We start from the raw sequence: 17,395 nt of genomic DNA on the forward strand, positions 1-17,395 counted from the left end.
CCATGCCATATATTATCCCACAAAATCGTTTTTAATTACAAATCAAAATATGTGTAGTATAAATTATTCAAATGCAAATCTGAGGCTGTTTATTGACATTATAGCCTATGTAAACAATGCATATATGCTCCAGAGGTGTTACTCTTCTAATATTTTAAGAATTTGAATTTTACTTTTCTCCTTTTTATTCAGCTTATGAGAAACAACTTATCTCATGGATTCAGCATGCTAGTAGCAGTTTTTCCCAAGGTTTTCCCACTTTGTTTTTTGTTTTGTGTATCTTAGCCAAATATTCAATAATGGAATATTCATGGTACTTGCATATAAGTACTCTCAGAAATACTTACACATTTAAAATAACATACAGAATTAAACATACTGTATCACCAATAAGAGCATTATGCAGAGCAAACAATATTGATCATTTTCTGAAATCTGTGCCTCTATGAATATTAGCCTTTGTTCTTGGCAGAATTTTATGTTCACTTTGTGAAGCCTTATCTCTAGAAGGAAGTTCTTTGCCTTGCTACAGATTTTTGGTATAGCCATTTACCTTGAATCTGTATTATTTATTATCATTGGGTGAATTAATTCTGTAAGTTATTTTCATCCCCTTTGTAGCATTTACATTTGGGGTAATGCAAGATGGTTTACTAGAAATGGGTCTAATTCGTGTCAGATTGAAATGTAATAGAATAAAGATTCCATTAAATATAGATTATATTAATAGGCTAGAACATTAAGCTTAATTAATATTTACCTATCATACAGAGAATTGTAAGGTATGCTGTGGAAAATAAAGAAATTAAAACCTTTTATGATATTGTAGGTTTACTATGTAAATTTAATAAGTCAGTGTAATAATACCTTTAGTTATACTCTCTCCTTTTTTTCACAACTATTTACATTTGCTGTGGGATAGTTTCTGAATGCTGATGAATGCTATTTCAGCTGTTTCCTGACCACAGATTTTGTCATTGTTCAGCTTTTTCAATAGTGGTTGAAAGGCTTTTTTTCCCCATCCTTTAAAAAAAAAAAGGAGGGGCGCCTGGGTGGCACAGCGGTTAAGCGTTTGCCTTCGGCTCAGGGCGTGATCCCGGCGTTGTGGGATCGAGCCCCACGTCAGGCTCCTCTGCTATGGGCCTGCTTCTTCCTCTCCCACTCCCCCTGCTTGTGTTCCCTCTCTCGCTGGCTGTCTCTATCTCTGTCAAATAAATGAAATCTTTAAAAAAAAAATAAAAAATAAAAAAAATAAAAAAAAAAAGGAGATTGAAAAGGTAAGCTTATCTAATTTCTGCTTCTTGGAAGTACTGTTACTTCAGGTCATTAACTATTTTTTTCATTTTTAACCTGACTACAGTTTTCAGACTATTAGAACTATATGAGCATTCATTCCATTACTCATTCCCCAATTTCCAAAAACTTTATAATAGCCAATCAAAAATATCGGGGAACATTGAACTTATGAATGACATAATATGATGTCAAACTTTCCATCGAACAGTTCAGGTGGATAATTTATGGCAAATTATACATTCTTTCATGCTGTTATGTAAATCTCTAGAAAACATCACCAAATCACCTAAAATTATGCCTGGAAATTGAGGGTTCTCTTTTTTATATAACAAATTGTATGCCTAAGACTCTAATGAAAATTGTGGTATTCTGAGTATCTTTAAAAATGTGTGGACATTAAAAGATTGCAGTCAGATACAAAGCTGTACCAGAAGCCTGAAGAGTTACTGTGATTGGACACAAAATTTAGCAATAATTTTTCAGGAAACCATGTCAAATTAGGAAATTTACCAATCCTGTGATTTTCATCATCTGATGAAAAAAATAAAAAGACTTACTTAGAGTGACAAAGCGTTCCTGGCATTAAATTCTAAGAGTAACTTATACTTCTAAATAATATCCCAACTGTACTTTTTTAGTAGTTTTTAAATATTTTTCATAAGGTTGTCAAGGTTTATTTTTAATAAGAGTCATTTCCATTTTAGGTTTGTATCCTTATACAGAGGTCCATGTCATACATACAAAGTACAAAGACTTAATGAGTCAACATCCTATAAATTCTGTATTCAAGCTTGTAATGAAGCAGGGGAAGGTCCTCTCTCCCAGGAATATATTTTTACTACTCCAAAATCTGTCCCAGCTGCCTTGAAAGGTAAACTATACATCCTTAAGTTATTTTTCTTTAATAATAGATTAATTTTAAGTGCATCTTCACAAATAGCTTTCTATGCTGTCATTACAGTTGATCATCCAGTATGTGTCCAACATTTAATTATAAAAAATTATATAGACAAGCCCACCTACTGAAAGTTTCACTCAATATTAAAGCTGTTTTATCTAGCACATTGATACTCAGACAAGTACTGGATTTTGTCACTAATCTTTTTAATAATCTAACATAAAAATACTAAGTTGAATAGATAATGCTGGTTTTCTAATAGGGTTTTTGCTGTTTCTGCTATTGTTACTTAAAGAAAAAAATCACAAACTTGTATTGTTTTGAGTTGTTACTGTTTCATTCATTCGGATTTCAGGGAGAAAGCCAGGTTGCCTTTTAAGGAAAACATAAATACATTCTTAGTTAACTTGAATTTTTTAATCAAATTTACACACACATTCACACATTTGTATATACAAATATCTTTAAAATTAATTTTAGAGGGATTCTTATTTTAAGATGACCCTGGCAAGGATTGCACTTTGTGTATTTAGCCAAAATCACTAACATTCCTCATACTGAGGACAAATCACAGAGACTTCTAGTACAATGTCCTGGATCATGTACTTGAATGTGTCATTTGTTAAGCAGATCCACGGTTAGCAGGACTGTTCTTGAATATCTTTCTAATAATGTTGATGGAGTTTTACTGAGTCCTTTTTCTGTTCTGTAATCCAGTTTAATGTTTCTTAGCCTTATGAATTTTGCTGATTTTAACCCTTTGTACCCCACCATTGAGTGAAGTAGTTTTACATCAAGCAACAAGGGGTATTTTTCAACTTATTTTTCAATTTGGGAGATTTCTTAAATTACAAAATTTCATATTCTAGGTATGCTCTTAGAATTAATTAATGTTGTTTTAGAACTGACATAACCCCTCTATTGGCTTTTTAACTCAATGAAAACAGTGCTTACCTTGCCAGATCTTTTAGTCAATCTGGCCATTGTAACACCTGTAGATTTTATGGCCTGGAGATAATAAGAGTGAACCATTAACCATGTCTCTGCAAATTTCAAAAATTCAGGTATATAACTGAGTTTTAAAGGTTTGTTGATTTTGATTAAAACAAGTGTCTGTGTGATGTGCCAAGTTAAAAATCAAGTAGAGCAGATTTTATTTGTATTTGTTCTCCACAGCCCCTAAAATAGAGAAAATAAATGATCACATTTGTGAAATTACATGGGAATGTTTACAGCCAATGAAGGGCGATCCAGTTATTTACAGTCTTCAAGTTATGTTGGGAAAAGATTCAGAATTTAAACAGGTATGTGCAAAGGTGTAATTCTGTGGATACTTATTTTTATATTTCTCATTTTTATGTACTTGCAATGCAAGATTTGACTATCTTTATCTTCCTAATTCAAAAACATTTATTTAGTACTTATTGTGTTCCAAAGATTAGTAACTACACAGTATCTCAGGATTCAAAATATTTTAAGTGTGAACTATATATTTAACAGATTATTCATTCATTTGACAAGCACTTATTAAACTATGTCCCAGGCACTGAAAATATATAACACTGAACAAAAAGTTCTTGCCTCTATGGCACCTACAGTCAGTAGAAAAAGATACTAAAAGCAAATAAATACATCACGATATCATATACTGATAAGTATAACGGAGAATAAATAAAACTGGGTAAAGGGAATATGCAGTCTTGGGAAGAGAGACAGCTAGACAGTGGTGCTGTTTCATACAGGGCAGTCAGGTGACAAACAGAGATCCAAAGGAGGTGAGTATGGGGAGAACAGTGTTCTAAGAAAAGGAAGCAGTGGGTGCAAAGGCCCTGAGGTAGGAGCATGCTTGTTAAATTTAATGAACAAGGAGGCCAGTGTGGGGTTGTGTGAGCAATGGGAAAAACAGTAGATGAAGTCAAGTAGTTAATTGTAAAGAGGATCTATGAGTGGTATGAAGGTCATGTTAAGGCATTATAGGCCACGCTGTGACTTTTTTACTCCACGTAAAATGAGAAACCGGTAGAGGATTTTGACCAGAGTCGTCACAGGATCAGACACAAAGTCATTTTGGCTAGAATGGGACACGGGTAGAAGCAGAGAACATTAAGGAGGCTTTCACAATAATAGTAATGATCATAATTATAATGTAGTGTTATAAATATGATAATAGTCATTATGGAAACCTAGCAGAAGTATCACCTACCTGGCTGAAAAATTTCAAAGATGGCTTTCTGGTAGAGGGTGAATAGCAGTGAGATGAAGTCGGGAGCTACCAGTGTTCACTGTATCTTTTATAAAGAAGTCATTTTAATGCAACTCAAAGCCTACTTTCTATAAGCATTTCATCTCATTCTCCCTTTTTTCTGTCAACCTTCTTGATTTTAAGCACTTTTAAGCTGTGTTATTCTCATTTGAGTATCTTATATTTTCTTTTCCCACTAGGAAATCAGTCATTCATCTGTTTTATTTCAGTCTCATGCTGTTATAGCTATTAATAGTAGAATATTTTTCAATATAGATCTAATTTTTTCTTTCAAGTTTTGTTAAGTATATAAGTGTTATTTCTTAAGTGAAATTACAAAAGGACCCAAGGAGTTAGATTAAATTTGGCATGTGATTGTTTTTCTTTATTAAGCCATCTGCAAATTGACATGATAATCAGATTTAAATATAATTTACAGATAAGCAGGTTTCCTTCCAAGGAGGAAGCAGAATTAATATTTTGAAAATGTAATTGCATTACATGTTTAAAGGAAATAGGGACCCCACATTTGAGTAGTATATGAATTTTAATAAACATATCACTACATGAAACAGCAATGCTAATTCTAATTTAACTTACAAGCTAAAATTAACCCTATCATCACTTTCACTTAAGATTGTAAGCATGTCGTAAAACTTAAAATACTGATTTCCTTAGAACCTCATAGTATATTTGCTCATCTAAATCTCTTAAATGTTTATAAAATTTTACAATTTATTGGCAAGTTGTACTTCAAAAGTTTGAAGATTGTTTTTTTAAGAGTTCGGTTTCATTCATGGAATTTAATATTTTACTTAAAATTTATTTAATACTCACCACACATGTATTAAATACCATGTATAAAAAATTATGGGGGGGGCTACACTATTAATAGGTTACTGTTCTGATTTCAAAAAGTTGTTTAGAATTTAACAAGCAAGCAGAAATTTTATAATCATGACATTTTATATAGCCAAACAAAAGGTCATAATAAAGATAAAGCCTACTTTATAAAAAAGAATGATTTATTCCAGCTGGACTTTGGAATGTTTTCTAAAAGGAGTGCCATTTAAGTGAGGGCAGGAGGAGGGGTACATGGTGGCACTGGTGAGCTTCGAAGGAGCTGTGGAATCTGAAGTGTGACATGAGTAAGACTCAAGAATGGAGTGTACAGTTAAGTAAGCCAGGTCTTGTTGGTTTGTATTCCATAGCAGTAGGAATGGCTGTTTTTAAGAAGGGATTATTACCTATGAGTTGGTGGTTGAGTTTCCAAACTAGCCTATAAAAACCTGCTTAACCTATAATGTTGCTGGGATTAGGGATCTGGAAACACATTCCCCTGGCAGCAACAAGTACTCATGACTCTGTGCCAAAATGAGAGGGACATAGAAGGGAAAAATAGAAACAGCTTGATTTCTTACTCATGACCCTGGGCCAAAATGAGAGGGACATAGAAGGGAAAAATAGAAACAAATTGATTTCTTTGTATTCTTCCCTTTCTTTGTCTCTTTCTGATCAGCTTTGAGAAAATTTTTTGCTGCCTTCTCGCTGCCCCGTGCCCGTTTTTGTAGCACCTCGCCTGAAATTGCCCACATTCTCTAAAATCACACTCTCCCTCCCACTCTTTCCTCCCTGACACATCATAATAACTCCCATATACAAAGTATAGCTGACCTTACTTGCATTAGGAGAAATACTATTTGCATGGGAAAATTCATACCAAAGGTAATTGTCTACTGGTTCTGTAATTCCCTCAGGAATGTATACATTTTAAAAAGCGTGCTTTTTTACCAAAATGGCATTTCAAGTAGTGTAACAGGGTGAAGTAAAAATATTGGGGGACAGTAAAGCCATTTTCAAAGCAGGTCAACCCCATCTGGGAGTCTGTACCTAAGGCACTTCTGTGTCACAGCTCATTATATTGCAAGCACCATAAAAACCAATTCATACTAGCACAATTAAGTGTGAGTCCTCTTAGGGAGAAGCTTGAAGGTAAGCAGGCTTCAGGACTGCTTGATTCAGAAACTCAGTGAAGTCATCAGGGGCTTGATTTTTCTCAATAGTCTTCAGTGATTGCCCTTAGCCATGAGGCACTTTCTCTCCCTCATTCACATTCAGGGAAGAGAAAGCACTTAGATTGTAAAGCCATCCCTGAATCAGTGACTGTTTAGGATTTAAGCCAACCAGAGCAGAGTCTTCCTCTGGTGTTAATAATGAGACAAGCTTCTACAAGTACAAGGATTGGGTAAGGGAGAGTTTGAGCCCCATCAAAAATCAGTACTGTTAGCAGTGTCAGAGAATGCGTACTAGGACAGTGGCTTGTTGGATTCTGTACAACTTTTTTTTTTCTTCTTAAACTTCTGAACTTAGATTCCCAAAAACAGTGCCCCTCTGAGTGGCCTGCAGACCTAATGAACCTGAATGTCTAAGAACAGGACCCATGACTGTTTTCATTCTTTTTTTTAAGTTCTAAGTGGTGCTTATGCACAATATACCTAAGAACTGCTTTAAAATTCCAGTTCACTTATAACTGCCCACTTATAACTGCCTCAGCAATAATAGAGGGGAAAAATGATACAGACAAGAGCCATGTGGCTATTGTTTTCAGGGTTTTTTACTGTTCTCTTCATGTATTGATCACTGTGAAATAAGTGTTTGCAATAGTATATTCATAAATTACAGAAGGATGACCATGCATGCCATATTATATACATATATATGACCATATGTGCCATAATGTATATATTATGTGACAACATATGCCTTGTTATATGTCGTAATGAACAAGTAACTTGTATAATCAAGTGCAAAATAAACCGTAAAGAAAGGTACAAACAAGTCTGCACTTAGTCTAAAAGTAACATATTGCTAAAATCATTCTTATACTAACTGCTATAAATAATACTATGCATATTACTCAGTGTAAAATCAGATTGTGGATGTGAAACATACACAGAAAGTAGAAGTAGTTAAACAGAATTTGTTCCTTTGTAATGACAGCTTCAAAAGTGGTTATCCTTGATAGTAAACATGTTCACTTATCCTTAGAAGATAAAAAAGGACTGTTTTGCATTTTTGTATGAGTACTTGGTAAATTAATCTAGCCAACCAAACAGGTTTCTAGAATGTGTGGATATGGAGAGAGAGAAATAGGTAAGATACTGGCTTCATTTTTATTGGCCCCTATTCTACAGTTGTTATTTTCTTCATGCTGTGACTTTTACAAAACTAAAATAAGGGTGAGGCACCTGGGTGGCTCAGTCAGTTAAGCATGTGCCTTCGGCTCAGGTCATGATCCCAGGGTCCTGGGTTTGAGCCCCGTGTCTAGCTCTCTGCTCAGTGGGGAGTCTGCTTCTTCCTCTCCCTCTGCCACTCCCCTGCTTGTGCAGGTGCTTTCTCTCTCTCTCTCTCTCTCTCTCAAATACAATCTTTAAAAAAAAAAAACTAAAATAAGGAAAAATACCAATTTATAAAAATCTAAACTTTCTTTAAAAGTTTTCCTGTAAAATTCTGTTGCAGTTGGCATACTATTTGAAAGTTCTTAGCCAGCTAAACATGCACAAACTTCACAAGCTTAAGTTGAGTCTGCATTTCTCCATTAAAATGCAAAGTGAAAAAAAAATAAAATGCAAAAATGAAAACCGTAATCTCTTATCTGCCGTTTTCTTAACTGTAATTAATTGGTATTTGCCATACTCCGCCTATAAATGGATAGTTGATTGATAGCAATATAAAGAGCTGTTTTATTTTTTGTTTTGTTTTAATTCTAAGTCATCTGTGAGCAATAGCTACAAGCCAAAAAATTATGAATTTCTTAGTTTTATTTGCCCTTTTCTGTTTACTAAGATTGCAACAATTTTATCTTGTCAGTATGAAATGGAGAGGTGGATATGGTGTTATTTCTGTCTCAGACCTAACTCACTCTATCTCAACCTTGAGGCTTGTTTTGAATGGCTTCACTTAGATATATGAACATTTTCATAAATTAGCTTTAGCAAGTTTATCTGTTTTCTTCAGTCCTGTATCTACAGTTATCTAAGATGTCTCCCTGTTTAGATATTCTTCCAACATCTGAAACACAAAACTGAAAACTGACCTCATTATCTTCCCTCCCAATCTCTCCTCTCCAAACTCTTCATTTCATCAATGTCATAAATACTAACATCGTTTTGGTCCCCAAGCTTTGAACTCTTGAAAGAATTTTTTTTTTTACCTGCCTACTAACTTAAATAAAAGTCATTTCTAAAAATGATCCATAAAAACTATACCAAAGCCTCATATCCTTGTGCCTTCATACAGCAAGAGCCCCTATCATGCCCAGCTCCCTCAATCCCTCATTCAGCTTTTTTTTTTTTTAAGATTTTATTTATTTCTTTGACAGCAAGAGAGGGAACACAAGCAAAGGGAGTGTGAGAGGGAGAAGCAGGCTCCCCGCAGAGCAGGGAGCCCAGCGCAGGGCTCGATCCCAGGACCCTGGGATCATGACCCGAGCCAAAGGCAGACGCTTAATGACTGAGCCACTCAGGTGCCCCCTCATTCAGCTTTATGATCAGAATTCCTCACACACTGTTGTAAATATCACACACCCTGTGGAATTAGACCTGAATTTCCAACTAGTGTTATGAACACATTCCTCCTCTCTGTCAGATCTCTTCACCTATCACCCTCATACCATTTGTTGAGGTTACCATGCCCATTTGGACACAAATGGAAAGTAAAGAAAATTTTAAAGACAAACATCACCTATTAATATCCATATGACAAATACATATTTTGTTTTATTTTTACGATTTTGGGTTCATCGTACATGTACTCTTTCACACTGCTTTCTAATACAGTCTTCTAATTTACTGACCTCACTGCTTTTACCATGGTCCAGATGTGAACATTACTACATTCCCACTCCTGTATCGCTTATGGGAATCCTCAGAACTAATGCATATTTACCATTTTTTTGGTGTCATCATAAGCCTTACTTCCTTCAGTAAAAGCTCCTTTATATATTCTCAGCATCCACTGACACACGTTTTGACATATACATAGTCAATAATTCACTAATTTAGTGGCCTTATTATATGCTGGATTCTGAAGACACAAAATGAGACAAAGCTTTTAACCTTGCTCCTTCAGGAGCAAACCAGTATGTAAAAATTTAGATTTACAACACAGATACAATTGAAGCAGCTAAAATTGCTTCAAAGAAGGCTATCCCAGGTTTGGTTGATCTCACTTACAGCCCACCAACTAGCTGAAAGAACTCAGTTGAGCAGTCACTATGAGCCTTAGTTTTCTCATTGATAGAATGAGGGGAGAGACTCATTAACAGAAATTACAGCTTCCATATATTGAACAGTCACCATATGCTGGGCACTGTGTTAAGTCCTTTAACAAGTATTAGTTTATTTCATTCTCATAATTACCATACAACATAACTATTATGCTCATTGAACTAAGGTAATTGGTCTAAGATAACATGGAGTGTGAACTGGCAGAACAGTGCTGGGACCCAGGAGTGACCAGTGCCAGTACATATCCTCTTAATCACTAGCACTCTCTTGAAAATCCGTGGAATTCCATTCTTGTTATTTCCTTTCTAAGGGATGGGCAGAGGAGTTGGGTTTTAAGATGCAGTTCTGTGAGTCTAAGTGTATCTTTAAAGTTTATAAAATAATTTGCCATAGACAGCTATAGAAAGCTCCCCTTATTCATTCATTCATTGTTTCAGCAGATGTTTGAATTTGTACAAAAACCAGTTTGTATTACAAAGATTTATATATGAGGAAATAGGATTAGACATAGTTTCTCTTTTCATGGAATGGTTTCACAAAAGTTTGACTTCTTGCATTTGAGAAAGCCAGGGAAATGCCTGTGGGCTGATTTTGCTTGTTCTGTGAGAATGGATCTCACATCCTCACCTTTCCAATTTCTCCTGCCCTTATACAGCAGATAAGCTCTTTAATGTAAAGGTAGGTATTTTTTAAATGTCATTTAAAAGATAAAAGCAGCGGCACTCACTAGCTTCCATGTCAGAAATAATTCTAAAACTAGCCAGTTGTAAAAATGATTTTCTGCTTGTCCTTCATACACAGTTTTTTTTCCACTGTCTTATTAACAGATTTACAAAGGTCCTGACTCTTCATTCCGGTATTCAAGCCTTCAGCTGAACTGTGAATATCGTTTCCGTGTGTGTGCCATTCGCCAGTGCCAAGACCCTATGGGGCATCAGGACCTAGTAGGTCCCTACAGCACAACAGTGCTCTTCATCTCTCAGAGGACTGACCCACCAGCCAGCACCAATAGAGACACTGTGGAAAGCACAAGGACCCGGCGGGCACTGAGTGACGAGCAGTGTGCCGCCGTCATCCTCGTGCTCTTTGCTTTCTTTTCCATTTTGATTGCCTTTATCATTCAGTACTTTGTAATCAAGTGAAAATATAACTTTATTTTTAATACTGTATTACATTTTATTTTGTCATGTACTAAAATTATTTCTGTATTGCTTTTACAAAAACAGTGGCATTTAGCACTGGCATTGAGACTATAATACATCATTTTTGCCATTTTCAATGCTTATATTAGGTAGAGGCTGGCACCTTATTAGAATGCAAGCCACAGAAATAGCAATTTTTGGTTTTTTGGTTGGGACTTCTTTTCTTTTTTTCTTTTTTTTTTAATATGCCTTCTTGTAAAACAAACTTTCTAAGAGGCAACAATATATAATTGATATTTTGACCAGTCAGCATGAGTGTAACAGTGACAACCTGATCTGTTCTAAAGATAATACCTAGTGAAAAATTCAGAATGATTAAAATTTACACTAACATGCTATAAAAAAGAAAAGTTAAAGTCTGATGCTGTGAAAGCAATCTAGTGCTGTATTTCTACCTCCTCATTTGTCTTAATTATTTGGTAAGTGGGATTATGATGAATAACTGGAGGGGCTTAGCAGATAAAAACTGGATGAAAGAATATGCATGAAAAAAGAAACTTCTTGTTTGATAAATGTGGAGTTCTTCATTACAAGTATATATTCATGAATTCACAGATAAATCACTTAAAGAAAGCACAGACAGTTTACTTGGCCTAAAAATATTTTAATGTTTACTCAAAAAGCACCTCTTCAGGTCTTGAGAACATGGAAAAGAACAGAGGGCTTATAGATACTTTCTAAAAGTAATCATACTCAACTCCAAATTTCAAACCTATTTAATTTGGTTTTTGTGAGCCTCTGAACTATATGTATGTGTATAAGGATGTGCATATACATATATGGCATATATATAAACTATACATACCAAGTGTAGAAATATATATATACACACATTCAACCACACACTCACTCCATCTATCTGGTATAGGCTAATTTTGAAGAACTCCCGTAAGTTTTGCTGCTTCTCCCGTAACTACTGCCATCACCATCAGAATTCATAATCAAACCTAACCTTTTTGTTTGGGGCACCAAATCTGAAGACAAAATTAATTTGCACCAGTAAACTTCAAGCTGCTTTCTTTCTTGAAAAACTAATGTTTAATGTAATGTCTGTCTGGATACTGTTCCAAATGTTGATTGCATGTGGTTAATGTTGCATTAGAGCACTTTGCAATTGCGTAATTCATTAATGTTTTGTGAGCTTGCATTTGTGAATTATTGGATGGTCAGACTGAATTTTGTCAAGTATCACATTGTACATCTTGCATAGATGTCGGTGACTGCCAGTAATAATACAGTTTGTAATGAAACTATCTAAAATTCTTGTTTTATCACATCTGTTATCTGTAAAACACTTGTAACTAGCCTTTTTAATTTATTATTTGAATTTTAGGATAGTGAATCACTAATTTTTAGTTGCTGAGGTTAGCATTTTAGTGATTACTAAGCACTTCTGTCAGTCTTTGAAAAAAGGACATATGTTTTGTGCTTTGAAGATCTCTGAAGAATTTCTCTTATATTAGAATGGGCATGTATTGTAATTGTTTTATGTCAAATGATCTGTGCTGTAGAAAAAACATTAACCTTTGTTCAAAAAAGAAACGGATAAACTTGGCCTTTCCAAGTGGTAAGAATGATCTGTCACTATAATATACTGTATGTTTACATTTTATTTAAATTTAATCTCTTATGTATAGGCTAACTTTCCCCCAAAACAACAGTGATTGCGATTATTTTCTAGAAACTTCTTAAAAGTGCCACATTTGGCAGTACAAATGAGTTTGAGTGTAATAGCCCAGAGATTTCTATATAGTTGAATGTCTAAAATGGTAAAATATGCCACTGTGGCAGTTACAGTGGCTTATGTTTTTCATAGTAACTCAAATGAACTCCTATTTTTGATAGTAAATGTCATTTAATAGTGTACTTGCCATTTGAGCCTCACTGCAAAATCAGTGCAGAGGAGAAAACAATTTTTAATGTAATCTTGATTTTACCTCATATACTGTACATTCCAAAAACTCTAAACTTTTTAAAGATTATAGATACACTACCAAACATATCACCTTAAAATTGTATAAGGTTGAACTTCATACAAATGAAACAATATAATCTCATAAAAATACATAACTATGTAGCAAAAGTATCTTTAAAATCCATGAAAAATAAAAGTTGTATCATTCTTTTTTGAGATATGTTGATTGTATTCCTACACACTCATTATTTGCTACCTCTTTAGAGAATGAAATAAGGTCTCCCTTCTTGCAGTGGGCTTCAAATCTTCAGTAGTAGAGGACCCAGATTCAAGAAGGTAACATCCAGTAGACTAAAGAGTGAGATGAGAAGTTTAATCCTAGTGACTTGATTTTGTGCAATTCTCTAGATATCTTGCTTCCTTCACATGTGTAAAGAATAAGGATGGTTCTGAGGTAAAGTTCTCATTGGAAAGGAAATCTGACCTCCATACCTTTCCTACATTCACCTATTTCCTAGTACCTTCTTTCTCCCACCTTCAGGGGCCTAGAACCTTCCTGTTACTAGCACTGCTATCTGTCCCCAGGTCTGCCCTCCACCAGGAAGTTCAACCATGTCCACGTACAATACCATGCCAGAAAGTTCAACCCATGCCTGAAAATTCTCACATGTACCAGAAAAGTCAATGTTTCCTCTCACTTACCCCTGCTAAAATTTCCATCCACAGATCTCAAATGGGGATACATTGCCTCTTTGTTGTTGTCATCGTTTTTAAGATTTTATTTATTAGAGCATTGCGGGGGAGGGTCAGAGGGAGAAGGAACATGACCTGAAGCCGAAGGCAGTCACTCAACCAAATGAGCCACCCAGGCGCCCTTTTTTTTTTAAGTTTTTATTTAAATTCCAGTTAGTGTACATTGTAATACTAGTTTCAGGTGTACAACATAGTGATTCAACACTTCCACACATCACCCGCTGCTCATCACAAGTGCACTTCTTAATCCCCATCACCTATTTCACCCATCCTCCCACCCACCTCCCCTCTGGTAACCATCAGTTTGTTCTCTATAACTGAGAGTCTGTTTCTTGGTTTGCTTCTCTCTCTCTTTTTTTGTTTTTTAATTTTCCCTTTGCTCGTTTGTTTCTTAAATTCCACATATAAGTGAAATCATACAGTATTTGTCTTTTTCTGACTGTGTTCAGCATAATCATCTCTAGCTCTATCCATGTTGTCGCAAATGCCAAGATTTCATTCTTTTTTATGGCTGAGTAATACTCTATTTTATATATATTTATATTTGTTTTTCTTTGGTATTCTTTAGGTAAATACCTGGCAATGTGATTGCTGAAGTGTAGGGTAGTTCTATTTTCAACTTTGTGAGGAATCTCCCATCCTCTTTTCCAGAATGGCTGCACCAGTTTGCATTCCCACCAACAGTGCAAAAGCGTTCCTTTTTCTGCACATCCTCGCCAACACCTTTTATTTCTTGTGTTGTTGACTTTAGCCATTCTGATGGGTGTGGGGTGGTATCTCAGTGCAGCTTTGATTTGCATTTCCCTGATGATGAGTGATGTTGAGCATCTTTTCACGTTTCTGTTGGCCATCTATATGCCTTCTTTGGAAATACGTCTTCATATCTTCTTACCCTTTTTTTAATTGGGTTACTAACTTTTTTGGGTGTTGAGTTTTATAAGTTCTTTGTGTATTTTAGGTGCTAACTCTTTATCAGATATGTCATTTGCAAATATCCCATTTGGTAAGTTGCCTTTAGTTTTGTAGATTGTTTCCTTCGTTGTGCAGAAGCTTTTTATTTTGATGTAATCCCAATAAGTTTATTTTTGCTTTTGTTTCCCTTGCTTCAGGAGACATATCTGGAAAGAATTTGCTATGGCCAGTGTTAAAGAAGTTATTGCCTGTGTTCTCTTCTAGGATTTTTGTGGTTTCAGGTCTCACATTTAAGTCTTCAATCCATTTTGGATTTATTTTTGTGTATGGTGTAAGAAAGTGGTCCCGTTTCATTCTTTTGCATGTTGCTGTCCAGTTTTCCCCACACGTCATGGATACATTGCTTTGTAAAATCCAGGTACATCCCTAAGTGTCAAAACTGCAGGCACCACAATAAAGCTTAAAATGTTAGGTTGGGGAAGAGGAGATATTTTGAATATAGGGGCATCACTGCACAGAAGCAAGTAAGTATAAATCCAGCCTTGAGAAGAATAGGATACTGACTGTTGCATGTCACTTTTTTTCCTCTAGTTTGGAAAAGAAATTTCATATGTCCTGTTTGAACTCCATGGATTACATGATGGTCCTCACCATCGCGAACATTCTTTGTAGGAGAAGCCCACGTGGGTGGTGGCTTAATAGGCAGATTACAAAAGAAAAGGATTCTCCAAAACCTAAAACCAGTCATACTGTAACCTAGCCATCTACCATCAATATAGGTGAAGATAATGCCTCATATTGTTAAAGAACTTTTTAAATATTCTATTTTCATATATACTTTTTAAGATAGTGTATATAATCTCAAGAGTATCCCTTTAATTACTCATTATTCTCTCCCTGACACTCTTATAAGGGAAAAAATACAAAAAAGAAAGTTGACAGAACTAAGATTTTAATAGTTATGGTCATCAAATCTTCCACATACAGAGTGGTGCCTTCAAATGTTTAGATGCTATAAGGATTGTTTTTCATCTTATATGGTAAAGATATGTTTTTCATCTAAATGATCTTATTTGCTATGGGAAATTTGCGAAGGAAAAGATCTTTGAAGCGATAGATTTTGAACTCGTGACTTATTCAAATCATAATGGTTTGCATCTATTCAACACTCAATGTGTGCTAGGCATTGTGTTCGGTGCTTTACCTTAGTTATATAATCCTCTTAACTGCTGTATTGAATATCAACTGAAGCATGGAGGAGTGAAGCACCTGCCAAAAGTCACATGGCTAACAAATGATGGAGCTGAGATTTGAATCCAGGTGACTAGTCTAGTGCCGCCATACTTGACCACTCTGCTGTCTCTCTCACAAATCCTGAATTCAATAAGGAAATCAAATTAATAATATTGCATTTATAATAGTATTTATTGAGTACTTTCTGCATGCAGGCATTGTACTAAACACTTCCCCCTATCCAAAACAATCCACAGCTCTCTAAGGATTGAACAGAAATCAGACAAGGACAATCTGATACAAGAATCAAACTAAATGAGCAGCTCTAATTTCTTCCCTCTACAGTTTGATCGTTTGACACTTTCTTACATTTTGAGCTTACACTCAGCCCCAGAAATTACCCACACTCAAATACTCATCCATCCAAGGACGAAAGTACCTTTATTGCCCCTTCCTCCAATGAGACAAGCTAACATGTTCAAAAAGGGAATATAGCTACAATGTGGATGAACCTGGAAAACATTATGCTAAATGAAAGAAACAGACACAAAAGATCACATGTTGTATGATTCTATTCATATGAATTCCCTAGAATGGGTAAATCCGCAAAGACTAAAGATTAGTGGCTGCCAGGGGCTGGAGGCAAGAGGAAATGGAGTCATTGCTTAATGGGTATGGGGTTTTCAAAGATACAGACGTAGTGAAGAGAAGGGCCATATGCACCCCAATGTTCATAGCAGCATTGTCCACAATAGCTAAATCGTGGAAGAAGCCGAGATGCTCTTCAACAGATGACTGGATTAAGAAGACGTGGTCCATATATACAATGGAATATTACTCAGCCATCAGAAGGATTACCCAACATTTGCAGCAAAATGGACGGGACTGGAGGAGATTATGCTAAGTGAAATAAGTCAAGCAGAGAAAGACAATTATCATATGGTTTCACTCATTTATGGAACATAAGAAATAGCAGGGAGATCGGTAGGAGAAGGAAGGGAAGAATGAGGGGGGTGGTAATCAGAAGGGGGAATGAAACATGAGAGACTATGGACTCTGGGAAACAAACTGAGGGCTTCAGAGGGGAGGGGGGTGGGGGAATGGGATAGGGTGGTGATGGGTAGTAAGGAGGGCACGTATTGCATGGAGCACTGGGTGTTATACGCAAACAATCATGGAACATTGCATCAAAAACGGGATGTACTGTATGGTGACTAATATAACAAAGTAAAAATTATTTTTAAAAAAATTTTTAAAAAATGGGTATGGGGTTTTACTTTGGAAATGTTTTGGAACTCTACAGAGGTCGTGATTGCACAATACTGTGAATGTACTAAATGCCATTGAATTGTTCTATTTAAAATGGTTAATTTTGTGTTATGTAAATTTCATCTCGATTTTTTAAGAAGGGAATATAAGATGAACCTAAAGACTAATACACAGACAGCACAGGACTAGAGGATCCTGGACATCATCAAATCAATAAAATAAACTGACCTAATCATTAAGTCCATCTTGCTAAGGACACAGGCCAACTTCTCACTTACTGATTTGCAAACTTCCCAGACCTCCTTGGATGTCCCTACTCCTTTCAGTGGGTGGGTTCAACTTTTTATGGATGTCCATGATAGTTGGTAAATGATTTGGCCTGCCCAG

The 17,395-nt window shown here is 35.5% G+C and overlaps 1 protein-coding gene across 5 annotated transcripts in view; it reads left to right on the forward strand.

The window, feature by feature from the left end:
- The window catches only part of FNDC3A (fibronectin type III domain containing 3A), a 160,841-nt gene extending 147,784 nt beyond the window's left edge, over nucleotides 1-13,057 (forward strand). For all 5 annotated transcript variants that reach the window (XM_045796822.2, XM_045796826.2, XM_045796823.2 and 2 more), the window contains 3 exons: nucleotides 2,001-2,167; nucleotides 3,371-3,498; nucleotides 10,552-13,057. In XM_045796822.2, the coding sequence (XP_045652778.2) occupies nucleotides 2,001-2,167; nucleotides 3,371-3,498; nucleotides 10,552-10,866 (610 nt within the window). In that variant the 3' untranslated portion in view covers nucleotides 10,867-13,057. The remainder of the gene's footprint in view (nucleotides 1-2,000; nucleotides 2,168-3,370; nucleotides 3,499-10,551) is intronic.
- The last annotated feature ends 4,338 nt before the right edge of the window (nucleotides 13,058-17,395 follow it).

Source organism: Ursus americanus, chromosome 10 (assembly GCF_024610735.1).
Source record: "Ursus americanus isolate L20-20 chromosome 10, mUrsAme1.1.p, whole genome shotgun sequence".
Classification (NCBI taxonomy): Eukaryota; Metazoa; Chordata; class Mammalia; order Carnivora; family Ursidae; genus Ursus; species Ursus americanus.